The 23,450-nt window shown below is 31.7% G+C and overlaps 1 protein-coding gene across 1 annotated transcript; it reads right to left on the bottom strand.

Annotated features, from left to right (window-relative positions):
• Positions 1-18,099: 18,099 nt before the first annotated feature.
• Positions 18,100-21,384, bottom strand: LOC120067600 (uncharacterized). Its single transcript, XM_039019145.2, has 2 exons — positions 20,877-21,384; positions 18,100-19,013 (listed from the first exon to the last, which is right to left on the bottom strand). Exons 1-2 carry the CDS (start codon positions 21,332-21,334, stop codon positions 18,296-18,298), a joined length of 1,176 nt encoding a protein of 391 aa, XP_038875073.2. The 5' UTR covers positions 21,335-21,384; the 3' UTR covers positions 18,100-18,295.
• Positions 21,385-23,450: the final 2,066 nt, after the last annotated feature.

A 23,450-nucleotide genomic window follows, 5' to 3' on the forward strand; every position in this document is an offset into this window, starting at 1 on the left:
TTTCTCACGTGTCGTAGAAAAAGAGAATTTTATTATAAATTAATATTTTTTCGGGGTATATATCAAATTTCATTCGGAACAAACTTTCAATATTGCCATTTTTAACACAAAGTATAGTAAAAATTGCTAATTATTCATCTATATTAATTTTAACACAAAGTATAGTAAAAACATTTGTAACTCACTAAGAAACACAAAATATGTTTTTAGTCCTAAGTTTGAAGAATACGCCTCCATTATTTGGTAAGTTATAAAAATATAATTTTGTTCTTGATAAGTTTAAGAGAGAGACAGAGAGAATCAAGAGAGATAGAGCCAAAAAAAATTGGAGATCCGTTTCTCAACTTTACATTGGGATGAAAGTATATTTAAATACACCGTCTAAAATAGATATAATTGACTTTTACGTCTAAAAGAAACATAACTAAATAATATCTAATAATATTGTGTAAAAACTATTATATATAATTTTAAGGCTCATTTTCGAGTTGATGCGATTTTTAAATAGTATTGTCAAACTTTCTTTTTGAAAAATCAATTGTGAAAATAAGTATAATAGTATTGGATAAATTTTAATTTTTAATAAAAAAAAACTAGCTACGGTGTTAGATAAATTAATACTAGATTAATATGATTCAATTATATGAACCGAAGTATACTTATTATTTTAATTATTTTCACATTGGAAATTAATTTATTATTATTATTTAATATGATTTGAATTTCAACTTAACTAACCTGCTTGATAAAAGTTTAAGAAAAATAATTGTTATAAAAAAATATTGAATAAATTAAAATATGAAATATATGTGAAAAAATATATTAATATATGAAAATATTATTATAATATAGTTATCTAAATGATTAAGAAATTAGCAGATTTTTAGTAAAACTGAATTTAAAGATTACTATTATCAACTTTCACACATTAGTTAGAATTTAGAAAATGATTCTTGGATATTAACTAGTAAGGAATACGTGTTACACACGTTTTAATTTAAAGTTTTAAAATAAAATTTTGTATGTGTAATAAATAAATAATATTTAAACTTAGTTTCTATAATAATAAACCTTTAATGGTAGTAAAAAGATTACACCAACGTATTTTATTATAAAAAATAACTTTAAAATAAAAATCGATTTTATATGTCTATCTACTTTTCGTCTATTTATAAAATTTGTGTCTCTTGTTTTCAACTTTTCGCTATAAAACTTCCTCATAATGTTTTTTTATTATTTCAAATTCTTTATGTTACTCTCATAACATTTTTTTTCCTTTAAATTTTTTGTTTCATTCTAACTTATTTTCTCTCTAAAATTGTTCTCATTCTCTAATTTTGTTTCTCACTTCCAATACTTTCTATTTGTCTTGCTAAATTTTTGTCTCAATAAAACTAATTTGTTTTTATGTTTTGTCATTTTTTTTTCTTGTGTGTATTTTCAAAGATATCATCAAAATTACTACTGATTTGGTACATTCTAACAAAACCTTTCAATCAAATATTAGTCTCAAAATATACTTAAGAAGACCAAGATGAGATTCAATAAATAGGAACAACACATAATAAATAAATTTTTATCACGAGCTATATAACCATATTAACTCGAAGAAATTGATGGAAGAATATGGAATTTTAGAGGGAAGTTAATGAACATACTTGTGAAGAACTTTTTGAATTTTCTTACATTCTAATAAACTTCAAGAGAACTTGAAAACCATTTGAAAGAATGTTATGATAATATATCATTATATGATACGATCACAGAAATTCGATACTTCATAGAATAGTACATGTGTTATAATTCTTAAGTTACAAATAATGAGGCGAAAATGAAGTCAAACATCAAAAGGGAAGAGGATCATGCAAGCAATATATGAAAATGCATAAATGTATCAATCACCCTAAGTGATTTAGTTTGTATTTTTTTTATATGGACACTTTTGATAGTTTTTTCAAATTTTCATATAACTTTTACGAGTCAATACATGGATCATACCCATAACAAATGGATTTATTGGATCGATGTGTCACCACCTAAAATCAATTGTACATAAGGAAGAGGTTTGTGTATTTTTCAATTTTCACCATTTGGTAAGTGAAGAGTGTAGAGTCGAGACCCCCAAGTCTAATAGTTTCCTCAAAAAACCTTCTTTTATGTTTATGTTCCTATGCACTCGGTTATTTCAACATTTAAGTTGCTTCTACCTATATTTTTTTCATTATGTTTCTTTTATATGTGTGTGTGTCTGTGCATAAGCTATTAGTTCTCTTTGTACAGAATATTTTCAGAAATGTCTCTAGACGAGCACGAAAGATTATGAGATTGGTTCTTCCCCAATTCGTCCCTACTAAGTATAGAAGTTTAGTTAGCTCATAAATTAAAATAAGCTTAATCATTGATTTTTGTTTCTTTTTCGTTTATAGTCTGTTGAGTATCAGTAATTGTTTTTCTAGGTGGGATTTTTTTGTTAATATGGGTGTTAATGATGGAATGGAGTTTTTGTGGGTTTTGAATGCATTTCTTAAGGTAAATGTAATGATATTAGCCCTTTCTAATGCTTTTCCTTCGGTATTTTCATATAGATTTCTTTCCTTAGCAATATTAGAGAAATGTTATTCTAATATAATATTGGAAACGGCAACACCCTCATATGATAAATAGGATAGTAGCAAACGGTTTGGAAGGGAACCTACAAAACAAAAGCTTGTTATAGGCTGAGTGACGGAGTTCGCTCTTTCTAAGACATTTCGCGGCTCTACCCAAGTGTGCAAGCAAGTCATGAATACTGTCACATCGTTTCCAAGAAAAAAAAAAAAAAAAAAAAAAAAAAAAAAAAAAAAAACCAAAAAAACTCGATTGAAAATACACCGTTACCGATTGGAACACATACCTTTCTGACTGAATGCTCGAAAATGGAAAAAGAAGACAGAGGAGAGAGAATTGCGGGCGGGGATGGCCTAATAATATTACGCAACAATCCCCTACTTGAAAATTTAAACATAAGGAAAAACAAATTTTTCATCGAGAAGTTTCAGTCTATACAACATTGTGCATAAGCAAAGGTGTCTTATGACTTGAACATTTATGTAGTGTAGATGATTCAGAATATACTAGAGTAACCCTTGGTTATGAATTCTATCTCTAACAACATCTCACACATAGTGTCATTAAGGTGTAGTTCGAAATCCCGTGCTTTAAGGCCTAGCATGTGTATCCCGGTTTAGTGAACACTCTAGAGAGTTAACCTAAAAACTCCATAGGAAGCGGCCCTCACTTCCACATTCACATAGGTGAGTCTTTCAATAGTACTCCTATAGATAGGTACCCCACTTGTCATCAAGTATAGACCTCATTAAGAACAAAGTTCAACCTCTTTTATGCTTCAGTATATCATGCTCAAACTCTAAGTCATAGGAATGGAACTCTATGTTTGTTTTAGAATGATTCACTATATATCACTTGTGATCAGTTATTACCTGTTGAACCTATTTCTTGGGATCTCTAGTCTACTGGTTGGGTTTTCCTCACAGTGACTCATCTTTCTATAGGCAAGAGTCTCATCTTTTATGAGGTTCTAAAAACATCCTCTCTAGCTAGTCCTTTCGGAAGGAACTCTTAATCATAGTACCTACGAGCGGAAGCGGATCTTTCCAATTCATTGAGACAGAATTACCACATATACATTCCAACATATTAATATACATTCATAATGCTAAGAGATCAAGAGATCATACCAGTTGAAGATTTCTTCTTCACAACGAGTCTAAAATCCAACCGTCTACCACGAACAATCACCACTTGAACGAAGGAAACGAAGATGACACTACCACTCAGAGCCTTCAGTATTCTTGGAGTGAGAATCCAAAATGTGAGCTTTGTTCGAATTTGGTAGAGGGAATAAGGAAGAGAGACCGTACTTGGTTTTTCAAGCAAGTGGGAGATGAGATCGTCTATCATATAGACAAGATGCTTGATCGTTTAGGTGAAGTATACAATCGTGTAGGAAAAAGTCAACGATCGTGTAGGAAAGGGTAAGCGATTGTCTAGATCGTGTAGGAAAATGGTGAACGATCATCTAAATGATCGCGTAGGAAAAACTAGGTGATCGTCTATACAATCGTTTAGTAAATATCGGGAGCTAAACGATCGCTTAGAAAAAGGTAAACGATCGTTTAGTAAATAGCACGTGAAGGTGTAATCGGTAATCGATCGCTTAGCAATATCGTATATATAAGCAATCGTGCAGACACTATCATATAGGCACTGATTTTCTAAGCGATGACACTCTCTTTTACACAATGTCCGCGCATCTCATGCTTAACACACCGTCAGCTATTTATGTATCTCAAAGTGATCTTTCAATGCATTCATCCATTATTAGAACAGAAGAGACGCCGTCATATTTCCTTTATAACCATCCAATGAATATGATCTCATCATATTCATAACACATAAATTAATATCATATATTAATTATAATATTTTCCTCCACTAGATATAAATCATATTTATATTCAATTTCATCCAAATTAGTGTATCTCATACATAAAGTTAATTATATCATATTTAATTAACTCGTTCAATTATATCATATATAATCGAACTCCCTCTTGTCAATTTGAACATTTCAAACTGACTCTCAACTTGTATCCAAGCTACTAAGGGGACCTTATGGATCTATGGCTCAAAGCTCCAACAGTATGTGAATAACTGACTAAACTCTTTAATCACGATATCCACCATCCGTTAACTGCCAAGCATCCCACTAAAGAACGATAGTTGAACTCTTCTTGCAATAGATATATTTCTATGTCCATTGGATATAACCAATCATCAGTACGATGACCCTTCATAAATGTTCGTAATTACAGCAGACCAATTTATCGTTTTGCCGCTGTAATTATATCTTCCTCCTTAAGTACCACTGATCCCTCTAATGAACAATACAACATAGTCCTACTATGTGTGAACATCTCTCGGGCCATGAGAAGGTGCATGACGCCACATCGTTCAAGCCCCGGGATCAGCCCTTAAGAGAGCAATCTATCTACTTGCCTCTGCTTTGGGGAAGGAGTGAACTCCATCTTATGACGCTGAGTTTCCAGCTCCCAAATCAGACGAATTCCCAAAATGGTATTTTTGAGTCGGCGCTCTGGCCACTCGCACCCATGCAAATTAAAGAACCACCCTCAATGGTAGGAGTTCCCAACTCACTCAGGATTGAGGTCATGTTACCTATGATCATCCTAGTGAAGTGAAGTGAAGTCTCAGTCATGAACGGAGTTATATGATAAGACATTAACACTTCAAATTCAGGTCTTATACAAACTCTTTGTATAGGATGCCCCCGTTCGCATGTCCATTACATGAATGATCAAGATCAGACCATCTGTGACAAGTCACAACATTTGTAACAATTCCACAAAGCGGGCCACTTTCATAATGTTACCAGGATAAGGTTTCCCTCATATATCCATATACTACAAACTATTTTTGGTTGTCACTTAAGACATGATCCACTTGTATGTCACTACATACATACTTAAGTTATATAAAGAAAATCAGGGATATTAAGTTTTTTGGTTTATGGTAAAATAAAAAACATCTAAATGTGCAAAGTTAATAAGTGAAGTAAATATCATATATATTATACATCATAAATGTTTGTACAAAGTTATTTACAAACTATAGGACATGAGACTTTAAGGCACATACCCCAACAATTTCCCACTTGTTCTAAAGAGAAGTGGGGAGTACAAGTAAAAATATACAAAATAATGAACTAGGGCATAAAAACCCAGTGCAACAAAATCTCCCACTTGCCCTAGTCCAGCCATGGGCGGTCCCATAGTCTCATGCTCTGAAGATGACCCTAAAACACTGTAGTCGTGAGAGCCTTCGTAAACGGATCAACAATGTTTTGCTCTGAGGCAATCTTCGTGACGATCACGTCTCCTTGATGCACTATCCCACGGATCAAATGATACTTCCACTCTATGTGTTTTCCGCTCCTATGACTCTTGGGCTCCTTGGAGTTCGCCAAAGCACCACTATTGTACAATAGAAGGTGATGGGCCTAGACATATCTAGAACAACTTCCAGCTATGTCAAGAACTTTCTGAGCCAGACAGCCTCTTTAGCAGCTTCACAAGCCACTACGTACTCGGCCTCCATAGTGGAGTCGATGATGCACCCTTGCTTAGTGCTCCGCCACACTACAGCTCCTCCATTAAGAGTAAATACTGACTCTGAAGTGGACTTTCGAGAGTCTTTATCAGTCTGAAAGTCAGAATCTATGTATCCAGTAAGGATCAAATCCCTAGACCTATATACGAGCATGTAGTCCCTCGTTCTCCAAAGATACTTGAGGATGTTCTTACATGCGGTCCAGTGACCCTGGCCTGGGTTAGACTGATACCTACTGACTATTCCTATAGCATAACAGATGTCTGACCTAGTGTAGAGCATCGCATACATTAAACTGCCAATGGCAGATGCATATGAGACCTGTCTCATGTCCTCAACCTCTTGAGGTGTCTTAGGACACATGTCTTTAGACAAAGTGACTCCATGCCTGAATGGTAGTAGGCCCTTTTTGGAGTTCACCTCCTCCCTCTGGTTCTGCTTCTAGCTTCCTTCTCAATCCTTAGCCAGGTGATGAGACTCTCCAAGGAAAACTCCTTGGTCTTATGCTTCAACATGTTCTTAAAATCCTTCTACAAATGAGGCAGTTTATCAATAATGACAGCAACTTGGAATTGTTCGTCTAAAGGCATACCTTTAGTTATTATCTCATGGGCTATCTTCTGCAATTCGTGGGACGAGACGATTGGTTTATCCCTGATACATGCATCAACAACTTTCTTGACGGTAAAAAAAAACAGCATCTTTTTCTTCCATCTTTTGAAATTTGCTCATTCGAACCGAAATGAACGATTGAGGTCGGATGTCATAATGTCGTTATTTCTGGTGAGGGTCATTAGTGAATTGGCAAAAAACCGTCTTAAAATTATTGGAAATGGAAACATCCTCAGACGATGAATAGGATAGCAGCAAATGGTCTAGACTGGAACCTACAAAACGAAAACTCGTTATAGCTGAGTCACGGAGCTCGCTCTCTTTAAGACATTTCTGGCTCTTTCCAAGTGTGCAAGCAAGTCAGAAATACTGCCACATCGTCCCTAGGATAAAACAACCCAAAAAAACTCGATCGAAAATGCAATGTTATCGACTGGAACACACACCGTTCTGACTAAATGCTCGAAAACAGGAAAAGAAAAAATAGGAGAGCGATGGAGAATGAAATGAATGTTCTGTATTGAGAACTGCAGGTTGAAGATGCGGGTGGGGAAGTTTAAGAAGGCCAACGGCTAACAAAAAAATTTATGTTTAATAAACAAATAACCAAAATAAAAAATAATGGGAAAGATAATATTTTTATTAGCGACACGTGTGTGGGACCTTCACCAAACCCACATTAATCTATCTCTTCACTCCCTCCAAAACATGGGTACTTCTTGTGGCCCAAACCCATAGTCAAAGGTTAGAGTACAAAAAGAAGACTCCCGTTTCAAAATTTATCAATGTGGAATTCTCAACTAAAGGTTAATTCCCTTTAATTTTTCCCTTTTTAAAAAAAAAAACAAAATTAAATTTTCACCCAACATATATATTCATCAATTGTACATAAAACATTCTCAATTGTTGTTGCTGCTTTGATTTCTCTAACCTCCAATTATTCTTTTAATTTTGTTTGTTGCCATTTTTCATATTTATTTGTTTATGTATTTTAGAGAGAAGAAAGAAATGGAAGGTTTTTTCACCAATCCAAAAATTTTGCTCACCAACTGCTTGATGAAAAGTGGGGCTTGCAGTTTTGTGTAAAATTTTGGTGTGAATCTCAACTGATTTATTTCGAATACTAATGTTTTACATATTTTGCTTAAGCCCAAAAATCATTTTTTTCATTGAATTTTTGGCATTTTTAAGTACGACGAATTCTCTAAGTTCTATTATATCACTTAATGATAAACAAATCTATTGTATGTACAATACAATATCTCATTCTCATGTTTTTTGTGAACTAGTTTTAAGTTATAGAAAAGTGTAATGGTTGGAAGGTGTGTTTCTTTTCCCATATTAGTTGATCACCAAAAACCCCAAACCTCTGCAAGCTCTTTATGTTTAATACATAATCACACCATTTTAAGCCGAGGTCAAATAATGTCCCCTAGTTATTGCACTAATATCAATAGCAATAATTAATGATATATATGTGTGTGATATAACCTTTCGTGTAGGCATGAGTTATATAAAGAACATAGTTGTAGATAGGAAGCCAAGTAGTACATGTTTTTTGTTGGTTAACACCTCATTCTATATATAGTTTCCAATTTATCGATTACAATGTGATCGCTTACAAACACTAAACGATCACTTACATTTACTACACGATCACTTATAAACTCTACACGATCGCTTACTAATGCTATACGATCGCTTACACACACTATGTGATCGCTTACCGTAACTACACGATCACTGAGGCTCTTCTACACGATCGCTTAGTAGATGAAGTAGGCGATGAGCGGCACTCCTCGACTGATTCTACACGATAGACTATCCCGAACTCCCACCTTCGAGAGCTCACTTCCCTTATTCAAGATATTCAATTTTCCATGCCTTCTCTTTCGATTTCTTCCTTCTTTTAAACCCCAACTTCTCCCAACAGAATTGAAAGAAGTTTAGCTGTGGTCCCCAACCTCTTTAACTGACTCAACCGCTAATTTTCTCCTATTTCCTCTATTCTTCCTTCTTTGGTATTGCAGTATAATTGGCGACCTATCACAATGCAGGGGCTTGTCTTTAACAATCACAGTGGTAAGATACTTGTTACCAAATTTAAGATACTTATTGTTGTTTTCTTTTGCTGGCTTTTCTTTTTCTTCTTTTTTGAAAATACAACTTAGAAAGTGTACATCTAGTTGAACTTGCTATAAATATATGAGTTTTTTTTTCCTTTTTGGAGAGTTTTAATTATACAATTGAGGTAGGATTACACACATATATATGAAATTAGCATCCCATCCTTTTGAGTTCATATTATAAGTTAGTATGATTTATTATGAATTGGGTAGGCAGGATTTTTATTTGAACTAGTTAACTCTGCTTTATATATTCATATTTCTTATTCCTTTGCCTCATTTCTTCTATCATTTATTGTTTCTCTCATTATACAGTCCAAGAAGTTCCAAGACGATGGTTAATTTGAAAAGGGTAATTACAATTGGTAGTATTTTTAGGAATAATAACCATGTGTATAACATCATTTTAAAAAAATTGCAAATATAGCCAAGTCTATCAGCGATAGACCTCTATCGTTGATAAACTCTTACCAGTGATATAATTGTGGTTATGGCTAGTGTCTTTTATTGTGTTCCAAACTAAACATAATTTTTAGTATTAATCAATTTTATGATATATATGTGTGTGCCTTTCTGTATGTATGTATATGTATATTCTCTTTTGACCTTCTAAAAAAGTTTTAATAAGTAGGTATATCTATTTAGTATTTTACTTCTTTATTTCAATAATTTTACTTAACTTTTATTACTTAATGACTTTTTGTAGGTTGGACTATCAATGATGCAAAACAATGTCTAGATGACTAACATAACTTAAGTTGGAGTTATTTTGATTTTTTTCATCAACGTATTTTGTACTTTATAGGAGTTAATGTATTGTTTCATCTCTAAATGTTTGATACTCATTACTACATGTTTTTTTTTTGTTGGGCAATACAAATCTTCTATAGATGCTTATTTAGATATATACATTTTGATATTGTGGATAGAAATATTTTTTTCATTTAACTTTTAATGTGTAGCAAGGTATAAAACACAATAATAACAATATGAACATATATGAGAAGTTATAAATGATCAATTATAGGCATCCATTAAAACTATAAATAGTTTATAAAAGATATAAAAAGAAAAATAAAATGTGAAGCTTATTACTTTCATTAAATAAATGCTATAATAGACAAATAGCTTTTTTTTTCTGTAAAAATAGGTCTATAGCTTTTCAAAAATTCTCTTTTATTTTACAAAGATCAAATATGGTATTTAAAGATTGTCTTTATAACATTTACAAAAATACTATGAAAAAGTTGGATTTTTTCTAGCATGGACTATCAAAATTTTACAGAAAACGCTATAAAAGACTTATTATAGCTTTTTGTCTAAGCTATCGCAGGGTTGTTTTCCTGTAGTGATAGCTATGATTCTTGTTTTAATAAAATTTATTATTTTATCATTTATCATGAGTTAAATTCTCTAAGAGGTTCAGTTACATCAATACCTTAGGATTTTATGGCTTGAACAATGTTTATGTTTCATACCTCTTTGACTTTTACATTTCCTTTGTTGAGTTTATGGATAAATATTGTTAAGTTAAATTGATTACTTAATTTAGCAATCTAGTGGAGTCTTAATATTGAGAAGGTTAGGATATAAAATGATGTCACAAAGGAATAGGGACTAGGAGCCTAGGAGTAGGAGGGTCAGTCGCCTTAAGGATAAGGGACGTCGTAGGATAAAGAACCTAAGCTTGAATTAATCTAAGATTCAATTACCTATGGGAACGTTTGGTAGTAGCTGTTTATGAAGGAATTAAATTCTCGAAGCAGAAGCAAATGATCGCCTCGTGTGTTAGAATTTTTTTCTTACAGAACTCAATAAAATAGAAGACAAAAACAAGATAAACATATAAGTTGCAAAGCATGTTTTTTACATATACTTCAAAGATGAAAAAGAGGGAAATTGAATACTAACTCTTCAAGAATCAATTCTTCATGTATTTCCTCTCCAACAACAAGAACATGATCTTCTCCCATTCACAGCAACACAACGAACACGACAACGAGGACACCACTACAATGTTAACCTTGTTATTCTCAAGGTGAAAATCGCTGAGAGTTGTGGACTTCTGATTAATTTTGATAAAGGGAAAGGAGAATGTGTTCTTGAGAGGAAAAGAATGTAGAGGGATGGAGAGTAAATCTTGAGAGGACTATTTTGCCCAAAATTGGATTTTCACATTTAAAATGTATCTTACCCTTCCTACGTATCACGTTTGTTTAGAGAAGTAAGGGAGTTACATAACTCCCTCCATAACTTGAAAATAACTCCCTAGGGGTTAATTTTTAAAAATTTAATTAATAATATTAACTAGTTAATATTATCAAAATTTAATCATATATATCCCATATAATATAAATTCGTAGTTTATATTATATCGCATATAATATAACCTATAGTCTATATTCTTTCATATAACCTATAGTATTAATATGAATCATATTCATATTAATCTTAACCTATAGTCTATATATGAATCATATTCATCTAATTGATATTTGAATCACATTCAAATATTTATTTCTCTCATTAACCTTTATATTATAATATATTGTATCACATACAATTAAATCCCTTTAATTAATTTGAACAATTCAAATTAATATAAAATTAATTTAATTCTCATTAATTCTTATTGAGCTAACAAGAGGACCTTATGGACCTACAGATTGAAGCTCCAATGATACAAGATTAATTAATTAAACTTTTTAATTAAATTAATCCTCATTCATTAACTGTCAATCACTCTACTAAAGACTGACAGTTGCACCCTTTGCAATGTATATATGTTTCTATTCTATTGTATATAACCAGTCAACTGTGCATTGATCCTTTACAAATTGCTTGTAAGTACAGTTGGGTCAAAATTACTATTTTACCTCTATAGTTATATCTAACTCCTTAAGTACCACTGATCCCTCTAATGAACAATTGGTCATAGTCCAACTATAACTGAAACCCTATCGGGCTAGGAGAGGGAGAGATACCTCATTGTTCAAGACTCAGAATCAGCTCCTAGGGGAGAAATTTATCTACTTACCCTAACAATAGGAATGAGTGAATTTATTCTTGTGTAGCTGTGTTCCCAACTCCCAATCAGATGAGTCCCTAAAAGGTAGGCATATTGAGTTGGCGAATCAGGTCACTCTCACCCATGTAGATAAAAGGACCGCCCTCATAAGCAGGAGTTCACAACTCATTTAGGATTAAGGTCAAGTCACCTATGGTCATCATAGTGAAAGGTAAGTCTCTTCTAGTAACAGTAAAGTCTCTTCTAGTAACAGTATTATAAAGAGAGACTAATAATTTTGTAGCTCAGTCTTATACAACCTCTTCGTATAGGAAACCTTTGCTCATATGTCTCCACATGGATTATCAAAATCAGATCATTTGTAATACGTTACAACAATTGTAACAACTACAAAGTGGATTGTATTCGTGGTATCACTAGGATAAGATACCAAGTCTTATCCATCTACTATAAATCATTTAGGTTATTACTTAAATATGATCCACTTGTATGTCTCTACATACATGTTTAAGTTACATCGAATTTTATGGATTTTGAATATCCCAAAGTTGAAGCAATCAAATGCATTTGTCTCTAAATTCATTTTACAGAACATTCAAATTACAGGAGGACAGAAACCAAGGATAAACAAATTAATCTAAGCATGTTTCTATTGTGAAAATAGAGAAGAGAGAAATGGATATCACATACCCTTAAAATAGCGTCTTCTCATTTCCTCTCCACAGCACAAAATTCAATGCTTCTCTCGATCTCCCGAACCTGACACCACAAACATAACGTACAGTGACAAGGAAAGGGACACCACCACAAAATCTTCCTTGTTATTCTCAAGGTGAGAATCATGTAGAGTTTTGTGAGCTTGCATTTAACTTTAGTGAAAGGAAGAGAAATCAAGACAAAATTCCTTCTTCTTTTTCAAAGGAGTTCTTGGTTGAGAGAGTTATTCAATTTTGCAAAGAGAAGAAGATGATGAGGTTCTGTGCGGAGAAAAACAACTTTTCACCTTCTCCTACAACTCAAGTAATTGAGAGAATAAGGGAAACAACTTCCCTCTAAAATCAAAATAACTCTCTAAGGAGAGATGTTTTTAAATTCAAAATTTAAAAATAACTTTAATTTAATTATATTAACCACCTAATATGATTAAACTATATATTATATCTCATATGATATATATAACCTATAGTTTATTATACACATATAATATAACATTTAGTTTATTATTCTTTCATATAAACTATAGTATTAATATGAATCATATTCATATTAATTTTAACATATAGTTTTATACGAATCACATTCATATAATTAATATTTGAATCATATTCGAATATTTATTTCTCTCATAAAACTATATAGATTTAATATGAATCATATTCACATTAATTTTAGCATATAGTTTCAATATAAATCATATTCTTAGAATTAATATTTGAATCATATTCAAATATTTATTTCTCTCATTAAACTATATAGATTTCGTATGAATCATATTCACTTTAATTTAAACATATAGTTTTTATATTAGTTATATTCATATAATTAAATTTGAATCACATTCAAATGTTTATTTCTCTTATAAAACTATATAGATTTAATATGAATCATATTCATATTAATTTTAACATATAGTTTTTACATGAATCCTATTCTTATAATAAGTACTTGAATCATATTCAAATACTTATTTCTCTCACTAAAAACTATCAACATACATCAAATTAATTGTATCACATACAATTAATTCCCTTTAAATAATTTGAACGATTCAAATTAAACCTAAATTAATTTGATTCTCATTAATCCTTATTGAGCTAACAAGAGGACCTTATGGACCTATAAATTGAAGCTCTAATGATACTTGATTAATTAATTAAACTCTTTAATTAAATTAATCAACCTTCATTAACTGATGGTCACTCCACTAAAGACCGACAGCTGCACTCTTCGCACTATAGATATATTTCTATGTCCATTGGATATAACCTATCAATAATGCGTTGACCCTTCACAAATTGCTCATAAGTACAATTAGGTCAGAAATTATTATTTTACCCTTGTAGTTACATCTAACTAATCCCTTTAATGAACAATTAGTCATAGTTCAACTATAACTTAACCCCTCTTAGGCCAGGAGAGGATGAGGTGCCTCATTGTTTAAGCCCCAGAATCAGGCCTTAAGGGAGCAATTTATCTACTTAGCTTAACAATTAGGAATGAGTGGATTTCTTTTTCTGTAGCTGTGTTCCCAACTCCACAGTTGACGAATATCCAAAATGATAGGTATATTGAGTCAGCGAATCTAGTACTCTTACCCATGCAGATCAAAGCACTGCTTGAAGGAACTATGAAGTTCCACAGTGGAAGTAGGGATCGTTTCCAATTTTTTATTTTCACAGAAAAAATTTTACAAAAAAAAAATTTCAAAAAAAAATTATGCAAAAACATTTAATTTACAACATGCAAAATAGGGGAAAAAGAAATTAGGCTTTAGAGAATACAACCTTGAAAAACCGATGCCTTCATGAATTTCCTCTTTACTGGTCAAGAACAACCACGAACAATTAATCTTCCACAAACTTACAGTAAACCAAGAAAGGCACCACCACAAGTGAGACCTTCATATTCTCTGTAGGGGATGAGAATCACAAGAGTATGTGGGCTTTGGAAAATTTGGGAAGAAGGATTGAGATTTTCTAGAGAGGATTTTTTTTTTTTTTTGCAAGGAAATTTCTTCTAGTTGTTCTCACTATGGCTTTCTGTGAAGAAGTCGAAGTAATCGTCAAAAAAAAAAAAATCGAACCATTCCCTTCCACGATTTGATAAGAGAATTAAGGGGGAGTGAGTTACAAGTCTCTCCCAATATTAAATTCAAATATATAATAAATTTAATTATTTAACAAATATATATATAATAACTACCTCATCATATATTATATATATTGAACTATATGTTATATCAAATATAATACATAACCTGTAGTTTCTATATTGTATCTGTTCACACGAGGTTTCCGGAGAAACATGTTTCGTAGAGTTGAACTTGAGTTGGTGTTGATGTTAGAGTTGATTTGATGAGATGTGGTTCAATCTCTAATACTTGATCCTCTGATTCTCTCTCAGCTGGGTGAATATGCTTGACTTGGAGAAGGAAAGCACCAAACGTTCTTGAAGTAGAAGTCTTGGAAGCTTGGAGTAGAAGTCTTGGAAGAGTATTTGTGTCTTCAAAGGTCTTCTGCCTTATAGGAGTGCAGCTTCAGGAGTCTTGGAAGTTTGAAGTAGAAGTCTTTGAAGAGTATTTGTATCTTCAAAGGTCTTCTACCTTATAGGAGTGCAGCTTCAGGAGTCTTGGAAGCTTGAAGTAGAAGTCTTGGAAGAGTATTTGTGTCTTCAAAGGTCTTCTACCTTATAGGAGTGCAGTTTCATGAGTCTTGGGAGTCCTCTGCTTGTTAGTGAATTCTCTCTGGGTTTTCTGAGTGTAGAAAATGTTGCCTTTACAAATGAAGAAAACTTCTCTATTTGTAGAGTTCTCAGGTGGGCTTCGTGGGCTTAGTTGGTTCATGGGCCTGACCCTTAGGCCCAATTAGTTGGTTTTGGGCCTGATTTGGAACTTTGGTCCAATTTAACTTTTTTTTGTAGTTTGGACTTTAAGCCCAAATAGTAATATCAAATTGGACCAATTTAATCTCATCTGATTCATCTGTGTGACGTCATCGAAACTTGTCTTCAATTCAATTCGGGACATGTGTCAACTTCTAATTGGACCTAAAGTCAATGATTTAGAAATTCGTCGTTAATTTAGCAAACGACGTGGTGACTTGTGATTGGTCCAAAACTTCTCATTCAACAGTATCAAATACAATATAAATTATAGTTTATTTGTCTTTTAATAATGCATGTCATTTAATATAAATCACATTTATACTAAATTTTATTATATGAATCTCATCCATATAATTAATATTTGAATCATATTCAAATATATTATTCCTCTCAAATAAAATTTATATTATAATATACCAAATACATTATATTAATTATATCACATATAATTAATTTAAATGAATATCATATATAATTAATTCCCTTAATTAATTTGAACAATTCAAGTTAATCCAAAATTAATTCTCATTAATCCCTGTTGAGCTATAGAGAGGACCTTATGGACCTATAGATTGAAGTTCCAATGGTACTTGAATAATTAATTAAACTTCTTTAATTAAATTATTCAACATCCATTAACTGCTGGTCACTCCATTAAAAACCGACAGTTGCACTCTTCGCACTACAGATATATTTTATGTGTCCATTGGATATAACGATTCAACAATGCCATGACCCTTCACAAATTGCTCGTAAGTACAGCTGGGTCAAAATTACATTTGCCTTGTAGTTACATCTAACTTCATAAGTATCATTAATCCCTCTAATGAACAATAAGTCATAGTCCAACTATAACCAAACCCCTTTGGTGCCAAGAGAGAGTGTGGCGCCACATTGTTTAAGCCTCGGAATCAGTTCTTAATGGAGCAATTTATCTGTTTACCCATAACTTGGGGAATGAGTGAATTTCGTCTTGTGTAGCTATGTTCCTAACTCCCAAATCAGACGAATCCATAGACTTATTGAGTCGACAATCTGACCACTCTCACCCATACAAATCAAAGGACAATCTTTATAGGCAGAGTTCACAACTCACTCAGAATTTTAGTCATATCACCTATGGTCATCCTGATGAAATATAAGTCTCTATTATCAACGATGTTATATAATGAGACTAATCATCTCGTGGTCTGGTCTTATACAAACCCTTTTGTATAGAATACTCCCGCTCACATATCTCTACATGAATGATCATGATCAAATCATTTGTAGCACTTTACAACAATTGTAACATCTACAAAGTGAGCCATATTCGTAGTGTCACTAGGATAAGGTATCCAGCTTTATCCATCTACCACAGACCATTTAAGTTATCACTTAAACATGATCCACTCATATGTCTTTACATACATGTTTAAGCTACAGATGATAACTTTTGATGTTAGTTTATTGGTTTTGTAGATTAATGCTACTAAATGATAAATAAAATATCTCATATTTTATTAAATAAATAAAATTGTTTGTACACTACAATTACAAACTATAGGATCCACGAGATTTAGGGCATCAGCCTCAACATTGCCCTCATAGGTAGAAGTTCACAACTCACTCAGGATTAAGCTCAAGTCACTTATGGTCATCCTGGTGAAATGTTAGTCTCGTCTAGCAACAACGTTATAAAGAGAGACTCAACATTTCGTGGTCCGATCTTATACAAACTTTTTGTATAGGATACCTACGTCACATGTCTCCACATGAATTATCGGGATCAAATCATTTCGAACACTTTACAAGAATTATAACAATTTCAAAATGGGTCATATCAGAAGTGTTATCAGGATAAAGCACTCAACCTTATCCATATACTATAGACCTTATATGTTATTACTGATCCACCTGTATGTCAATCGTATACATGTATAAGTTAGATAATATAACCTTGAATCTTTTTTTAATGGATTATTGCATATAAAACTAATCAACCAATTGATTCAAATAATATATAACTACGAGGCTTTAGGGCATTCATCCAAACACGAAAAACCTTAGATCTTAGTTTATTGGTTTTGGGTTGATGCAACTAAATGTCAAATAAAATAACACTTATTTTATTAAATAAATAATATGTTTGTACAAATAAAATTTACAAACTACAAGACCAAGAGATTTAGGCACGAACCCCAACAATTTAGACCTCCTAAAGGAATTAGACACCAGACTGAATAGGAGTAGTTTTATGTTTATGCATATTTCACTGTCTTGGAATGATGTGGTCGCATCATTTGCAGTATAGAACCAAAAGTTTGGAACATAACGGCATCTCTGTTCAACATTTTTGTTTATTGTTTTTGTCAACATTCAACCCCAAAATCACTCATTTTATTGGTAACCTCTTGATTACATTGAAAAGCTCTTTCTTAGAAAAATTGAGTTCGTGAGATTCAACTTTTGGAATACTTCAAGATTCATTACTTCATCAACCGTGTATGTTTGCACTAGACCATATTTATTCTCATTTTCATCACTCATACACATTTGGTCGATCAGTAACTTAGGATGCACCAATAAATTTTGGTAATTTAAACCTAAAGTTTTAAATTAATTTACATAAAAAAAAAAAAAAAAAAAGTCAAACTCGTTATTTAAACACATCACAACATCTCAAACATCCCCACAATACAAAGTTCAAACAATAAAATAAAAAAGACACCTAAAATACAATACAAGTAGTAATAAATTAGACAAGGGAACTATAATCAACGTAAGTGGCATCCCTTATAGCAGAAGGATCTGGAAACGTATTAATGAACGATAAATCTTGCGGGGCATAGCCTGAGGGATCCGGTATTTGAAATCCCGCCGTTAAATCGGAGAATTCCGGCGCCGGCGCCGACGGGAGCTCCAATGACGACGACGCTACGCCGGAGAAAACTCCGACTGCAACCGCACCGGCCACCCCCAACGCTGATCCCCATACCGATTTTTTCTTCTTTGGCACCGATCGTTGCTCAACTGGAGCCGCACGTGCCTGCACGTGACTTGGGTGTGGTGGATATGAATGTGCATGCGGCGGCGCTGCTGATGGTCCGACGTTGTACGGCGGATACAGCGATGGCGGCATGTAGTGAGATGGCGGCGCTGCTGATTGTCCGACGTTATATGGTGGATATGCTGGCGTTGACGTGTAGTGCGACGGTGGTGGCGCCGCTGCCAATGGCCCGACTTTGTACGGTGGATATTGCAGTGGCGTGTAGTGAGATGGTGATGGTGATGGATATGGATCCGACGACTGTAGTGATGGTGGTGGTGGTGGTGGATAGCCACCATGTCCTGCCGCTGGTGGTGGGGGGTAACCGCCGTATCCTGTTGCTGGTGGTGGGGGGTAACCGCCGTATCCTGTTGCTGGTGGTGGTGGAGGATGGTTATATCCTTGTGGTGGATATACTCCCATGCTTCTGGTTAATGAAGAGTGATAACAACACTTTTATATTTTCAATATATTTAAATTGTGAATTATAAATTTGAAAATGCAAAACTTTGATGAATGCAGCACTTTGTGTAATAAACCCATTCTGTTTTTATTTAATTAAAATACGTATAATATGAGATATTATAAATTAATTTGTTAGAGTGTATAATTTTTTATGAAAGAGTAATATAAAAATATATGAATATAACATAAAACATTTTCATAAATTTAATGTATTAAACAAATTAATTAATAAGGAGATTCGAATCATACCTCATAATCATTAACACAATTGTATGTCATGTCAATCGAAATATACTCTCTGATTAAACTAATTAATTACCATTTTAATTTTATAATTAAAAGAATCATTATTTAAATTTGGATTCAATTTCTATATTTATCGTCAAAACACATAATCTGAAAAATACTAAAAAAACCACCTTTTTTTAATTATTAAAATCTTTCTCTTAAAATTTCTCTGTGTAAATCACTAACCTGACAGCTAACACTCCCTGATTTGTTTGAAAATAATTACTTTTTTGGTCTCCGAGACTTTCGGATAATAGATTCATTTGGTCCATAGTATAAATCTTATACTTCAGTCCCTAAAATTTAACAATATTCAGTTTTAGTCCATGGATGTAGGTTTTCCTTAACTACTTTATTAATAGAAGTACAGCGGCATTTTTAAATTAAATTTTTAAAAAATATATTTAGATATAGTCCGACCTTATCTATCTTATATGTAGCCGAACCTGCATCTAATATAAAATTGTCAAGTGACAATTTTATTTTTTTAAAAAGATAAAAATTTTCATAATTTTTTTCTGATAAAGAAGTGAAAAGCATAAAATTGTACTTAATCATTGCTCTTAAATTTAAAGTTGATTTGTCTATTTTCTTAATTTAGAAAAAAGAACGAAATAATTTTTTTTTTTGGAGAAAATTACCCTTCTAGTCCTCAAAATTTGAAGAATATGCATGTTTAGTTCTGAGTTTTAAAAATGTATATTTTTAGTCCACAGATTTATAGAATAGACCCATTTGATCATTGAGTTTTCAAAATGTACTTTTTAATCCTTGAATTTTTAAAGAATTTTTAAACATAAATTTAAAAAGTCCCTCAAATAATTCTATACTATTATTTTAAATAATATATTACATTTTAAATTAGAAAAATAATTTTTAAAAATCACATCCTCTTTAAAACTATTTTTTCTAATTTTAAATATCATATAATTATTTTCAAAAAATAAACCGAAAATACTTCAAGACCTTTTAAACCTATTTTTATAAACCTTAGACCAAAAAGGTATATTTTAAAAATTCAATGACCAAATAAACCTATTTTTATAAACTTGGAGACTAAATAAAGTATATTTTTTAAAATTCAGAGACGAAATGCACATATTCTTCAAAATTTTGGAATTAAGAAGATAACTTTTTTATATATTTTTTTCTCTTCAATTTTTATCAAAATAGCATAAATCAACCAATTGGTACTGGTGAAAGAATAGAATCTCTTACTTCGAGATTGAAGTTGACTTATGATTTAGGAGACAAGTAATAACTTGAATTTCAAATCGAAACTGAACTACCAACGATAATAAAAAAAATAAACATAAAACAAATTTCAAATTTCATATCAAACAACAATTTGATTTCAATATGTAAACATTATAAATAAATAAATCAATCAATCAAATTTCTCATACTCTAAAATGGAAATCATTACCAAACAGTGTATGTATTTTAAAAGTTTCAGAACTTTATCTGTAAATAAAGACGTTTCAGTTGTAATTATTTTTGTGGATCTTATAAATGGAATTCATCGATCATTTTCTACCTGCTGGTGGCGAAACCAGCCGCCGGAGCATCATTCATCGGAGAACCACCAAATTTGTACTGGAAATTCAGCAAGGCCACCGACTCCCCCGACGGGTCTCTAACCGGATACGAAACGGCGGCGTATGATCCCATGGAGTTTCCATCTTCAGCAGACTTCAACAGCTCAGCAACCGACACGTGGACTTCACCTAAATCTTTATGTCCTTTCTCATCCTCGCACTTAAGAGCAAAAACAATACGAGCTTTCAGATCCTGTTTTAAACCTTCCACGTCGAATTTCACCGGAAAGTTCCACGTAGGATTTCCGCCACCGTGTCGGTCCACGTCGGTTTTAGCACTGATCTGCTCCTTGACGGCGTCGCCGGTGATTGAAACGACGACGTATATCTTCGTGTTGGGTGTAGGGTCAATTCTTGTAAGGCGCCTGGCTGAAGCAACAATAATTTCTAAAGCCATCGAATTTTGTATTTTGAAGAAGATAGAAAGAAAATGATAATTAGTGTGTGGAATATGATTGAGTTCGTTTGGAAATTCCTTTTAAAAGCGAAGGAAGGCATCAGACTTTTTCAATTACGTACATTTCAATCCAAATCAAGTTGGCCTTAAAAATTGATTGTGGTTAAAATATAGGGAAATTTTAGTCTATTACATATTACTAAAATTTTGGTAAATAATTTTCCTATTTTCTAGTTTTTGAAAATCCCTTAAAATATATCAACTTTATTTATATTAAAAAATTTCTACAATTATTATTATTTTATGAACTTGTGGGACCCAGAGATAAGAAGTTGATACACAATAAGAGGTCATTTGGTTTAAGGTTTTATATATGGCGTGAAAATAAAATATGTCTAAGAATAGGATGTTTGGAGATCAAATATGAAATATGATTGTGTTTAGTTGTACATGAGAAATGCTATCAGAATTTTTTAAATAAAAATTATCTTTGGGTTTAAGCTTTTATATATGTCCCGAGAATAAAATATATCTGAGAATGGGATATTTGGAAATCAAATATGACTTGTTTAGTTGTACATAAAAAAATACTATCAGAATTTTATGAATAAAAATTATGTTTATATTTAATTTATGAAATTAAGTATGATAGTATTATATAATTTTAATAGATTAATTAACTAAAAAATAAATATCATTCAATATATTGATAAAAATTAATTGATTAAGAATCAATAATAATTTTAACTATAACTATTTGAAAATTGAGTAATTTTAATAAGTAAAAGTAATCAATTAATATATTTAATGAATGGCATTTTTATTACAATCTAATACTTAATCATTTTTAATTAATTTTAATTAATTAATATGAGAAAATATATTCTAATAAAAAAATATATTATAATAAAAAGTGAAAAAAAATGAGATAAAAATATGATATGCCAACAAAAATGATAGAAAAAAATTATAAGTTTGATATGTTAACAATGAATAAAGTAATAAAACTTAATCACAATAAATAATTAAATGATTATAAATAATAAATAATGATCCTATCTTCATAATGAACGATTAAACTAAAATTAATCTCAACAAAATAATTGTTTTGTTATTAAAAAAAAAAGTAATCAATTGTTATTATTGAAAAATAAATTTTTGTACTGACTAAATTTAACCAAACTTAGTTTACTAATTAAATAGTTAAATTAACATTAATCAATTAATTATATTCAAAATAAAATTATATATAAAACAAAAAAATAGAAATGAAAAGACTCACAGATTTGGATGGGAAAGAAAATACTTGTGAGAAATGAGGATGCTTAGGAATGAGCAATTTTAAAATATGTGTAAAAATATGAGTTTTGTATGTTTGCGTCAATTACCATCAAGAAAACTCTCCAACCAAAACATTCCTAAAATGAATGTTTTTTACAAGTGGGAACGACAAACTCTTTTGACCAATCAAGAAGTTGATTTCACAACTCCTACTTTCCAACTCTACTTCTCAATTTCTTTACCAAACATATCATTAATAGATTATAGTTTAAATAAAATTTCTAATTTGATTAGATCCTAACACGGTGAGCTTATTAAAACAAAATTGTTTTTCATTTCTTTTTCTTTTGTTATTAGTCTTATTTCTTTCTTTAGTTGTGTGAACTTCGTTATTAGAACCATGGACAGTGAAAAATTGCTGTTCAATAAATGAACAGATTTCAGTGATGAATACTCTTAATAGAGAATGAAGTTATTTACCTCTACATTTGAAGGGGGAATTAGTTTCATCTCCTTTAGATTGTAATTGACTCCCTCACTTATTGGAAACATAAACCGATCTTCACATTATGGTAACAAGATTCATTATTTCGTGGACTCTTTGCATGATCTACATCTTAAGCGAAATAATCAATAGGTTCTCCTATATTAATCCCAACTACAATTTTGTGACGCATGAACTTACTATTCATAACATTGGAAGACATCGATTTGATTTGAAAATTACCCTCCAGATGTGAATTTCGTACTAAACATTGATCGGTGTTATTTCTAATTTGTCGATTTTTGTTATGCTATTGTCTTTCTATAAAAAAAATAATAAAATAATTCATTA

The sequence above is a fragment of the Benincasa hispida genome, chromosome 12 (assembly GCF_027475165.1).
Source record: "Benincasa hispida cultivar pf3 chromosome 12, pf3_genome.v1.1, whole genome shotgun sequence".
In the NCBI taxonomy this organism is placed as follows: domain Eukaryota; kingdom Viridiplantae; phylum Streptophyta; class Magnoliopsida; order Cucurbitales; family Cucurbitaceae; genus Benincasa; species Benincasa hispida.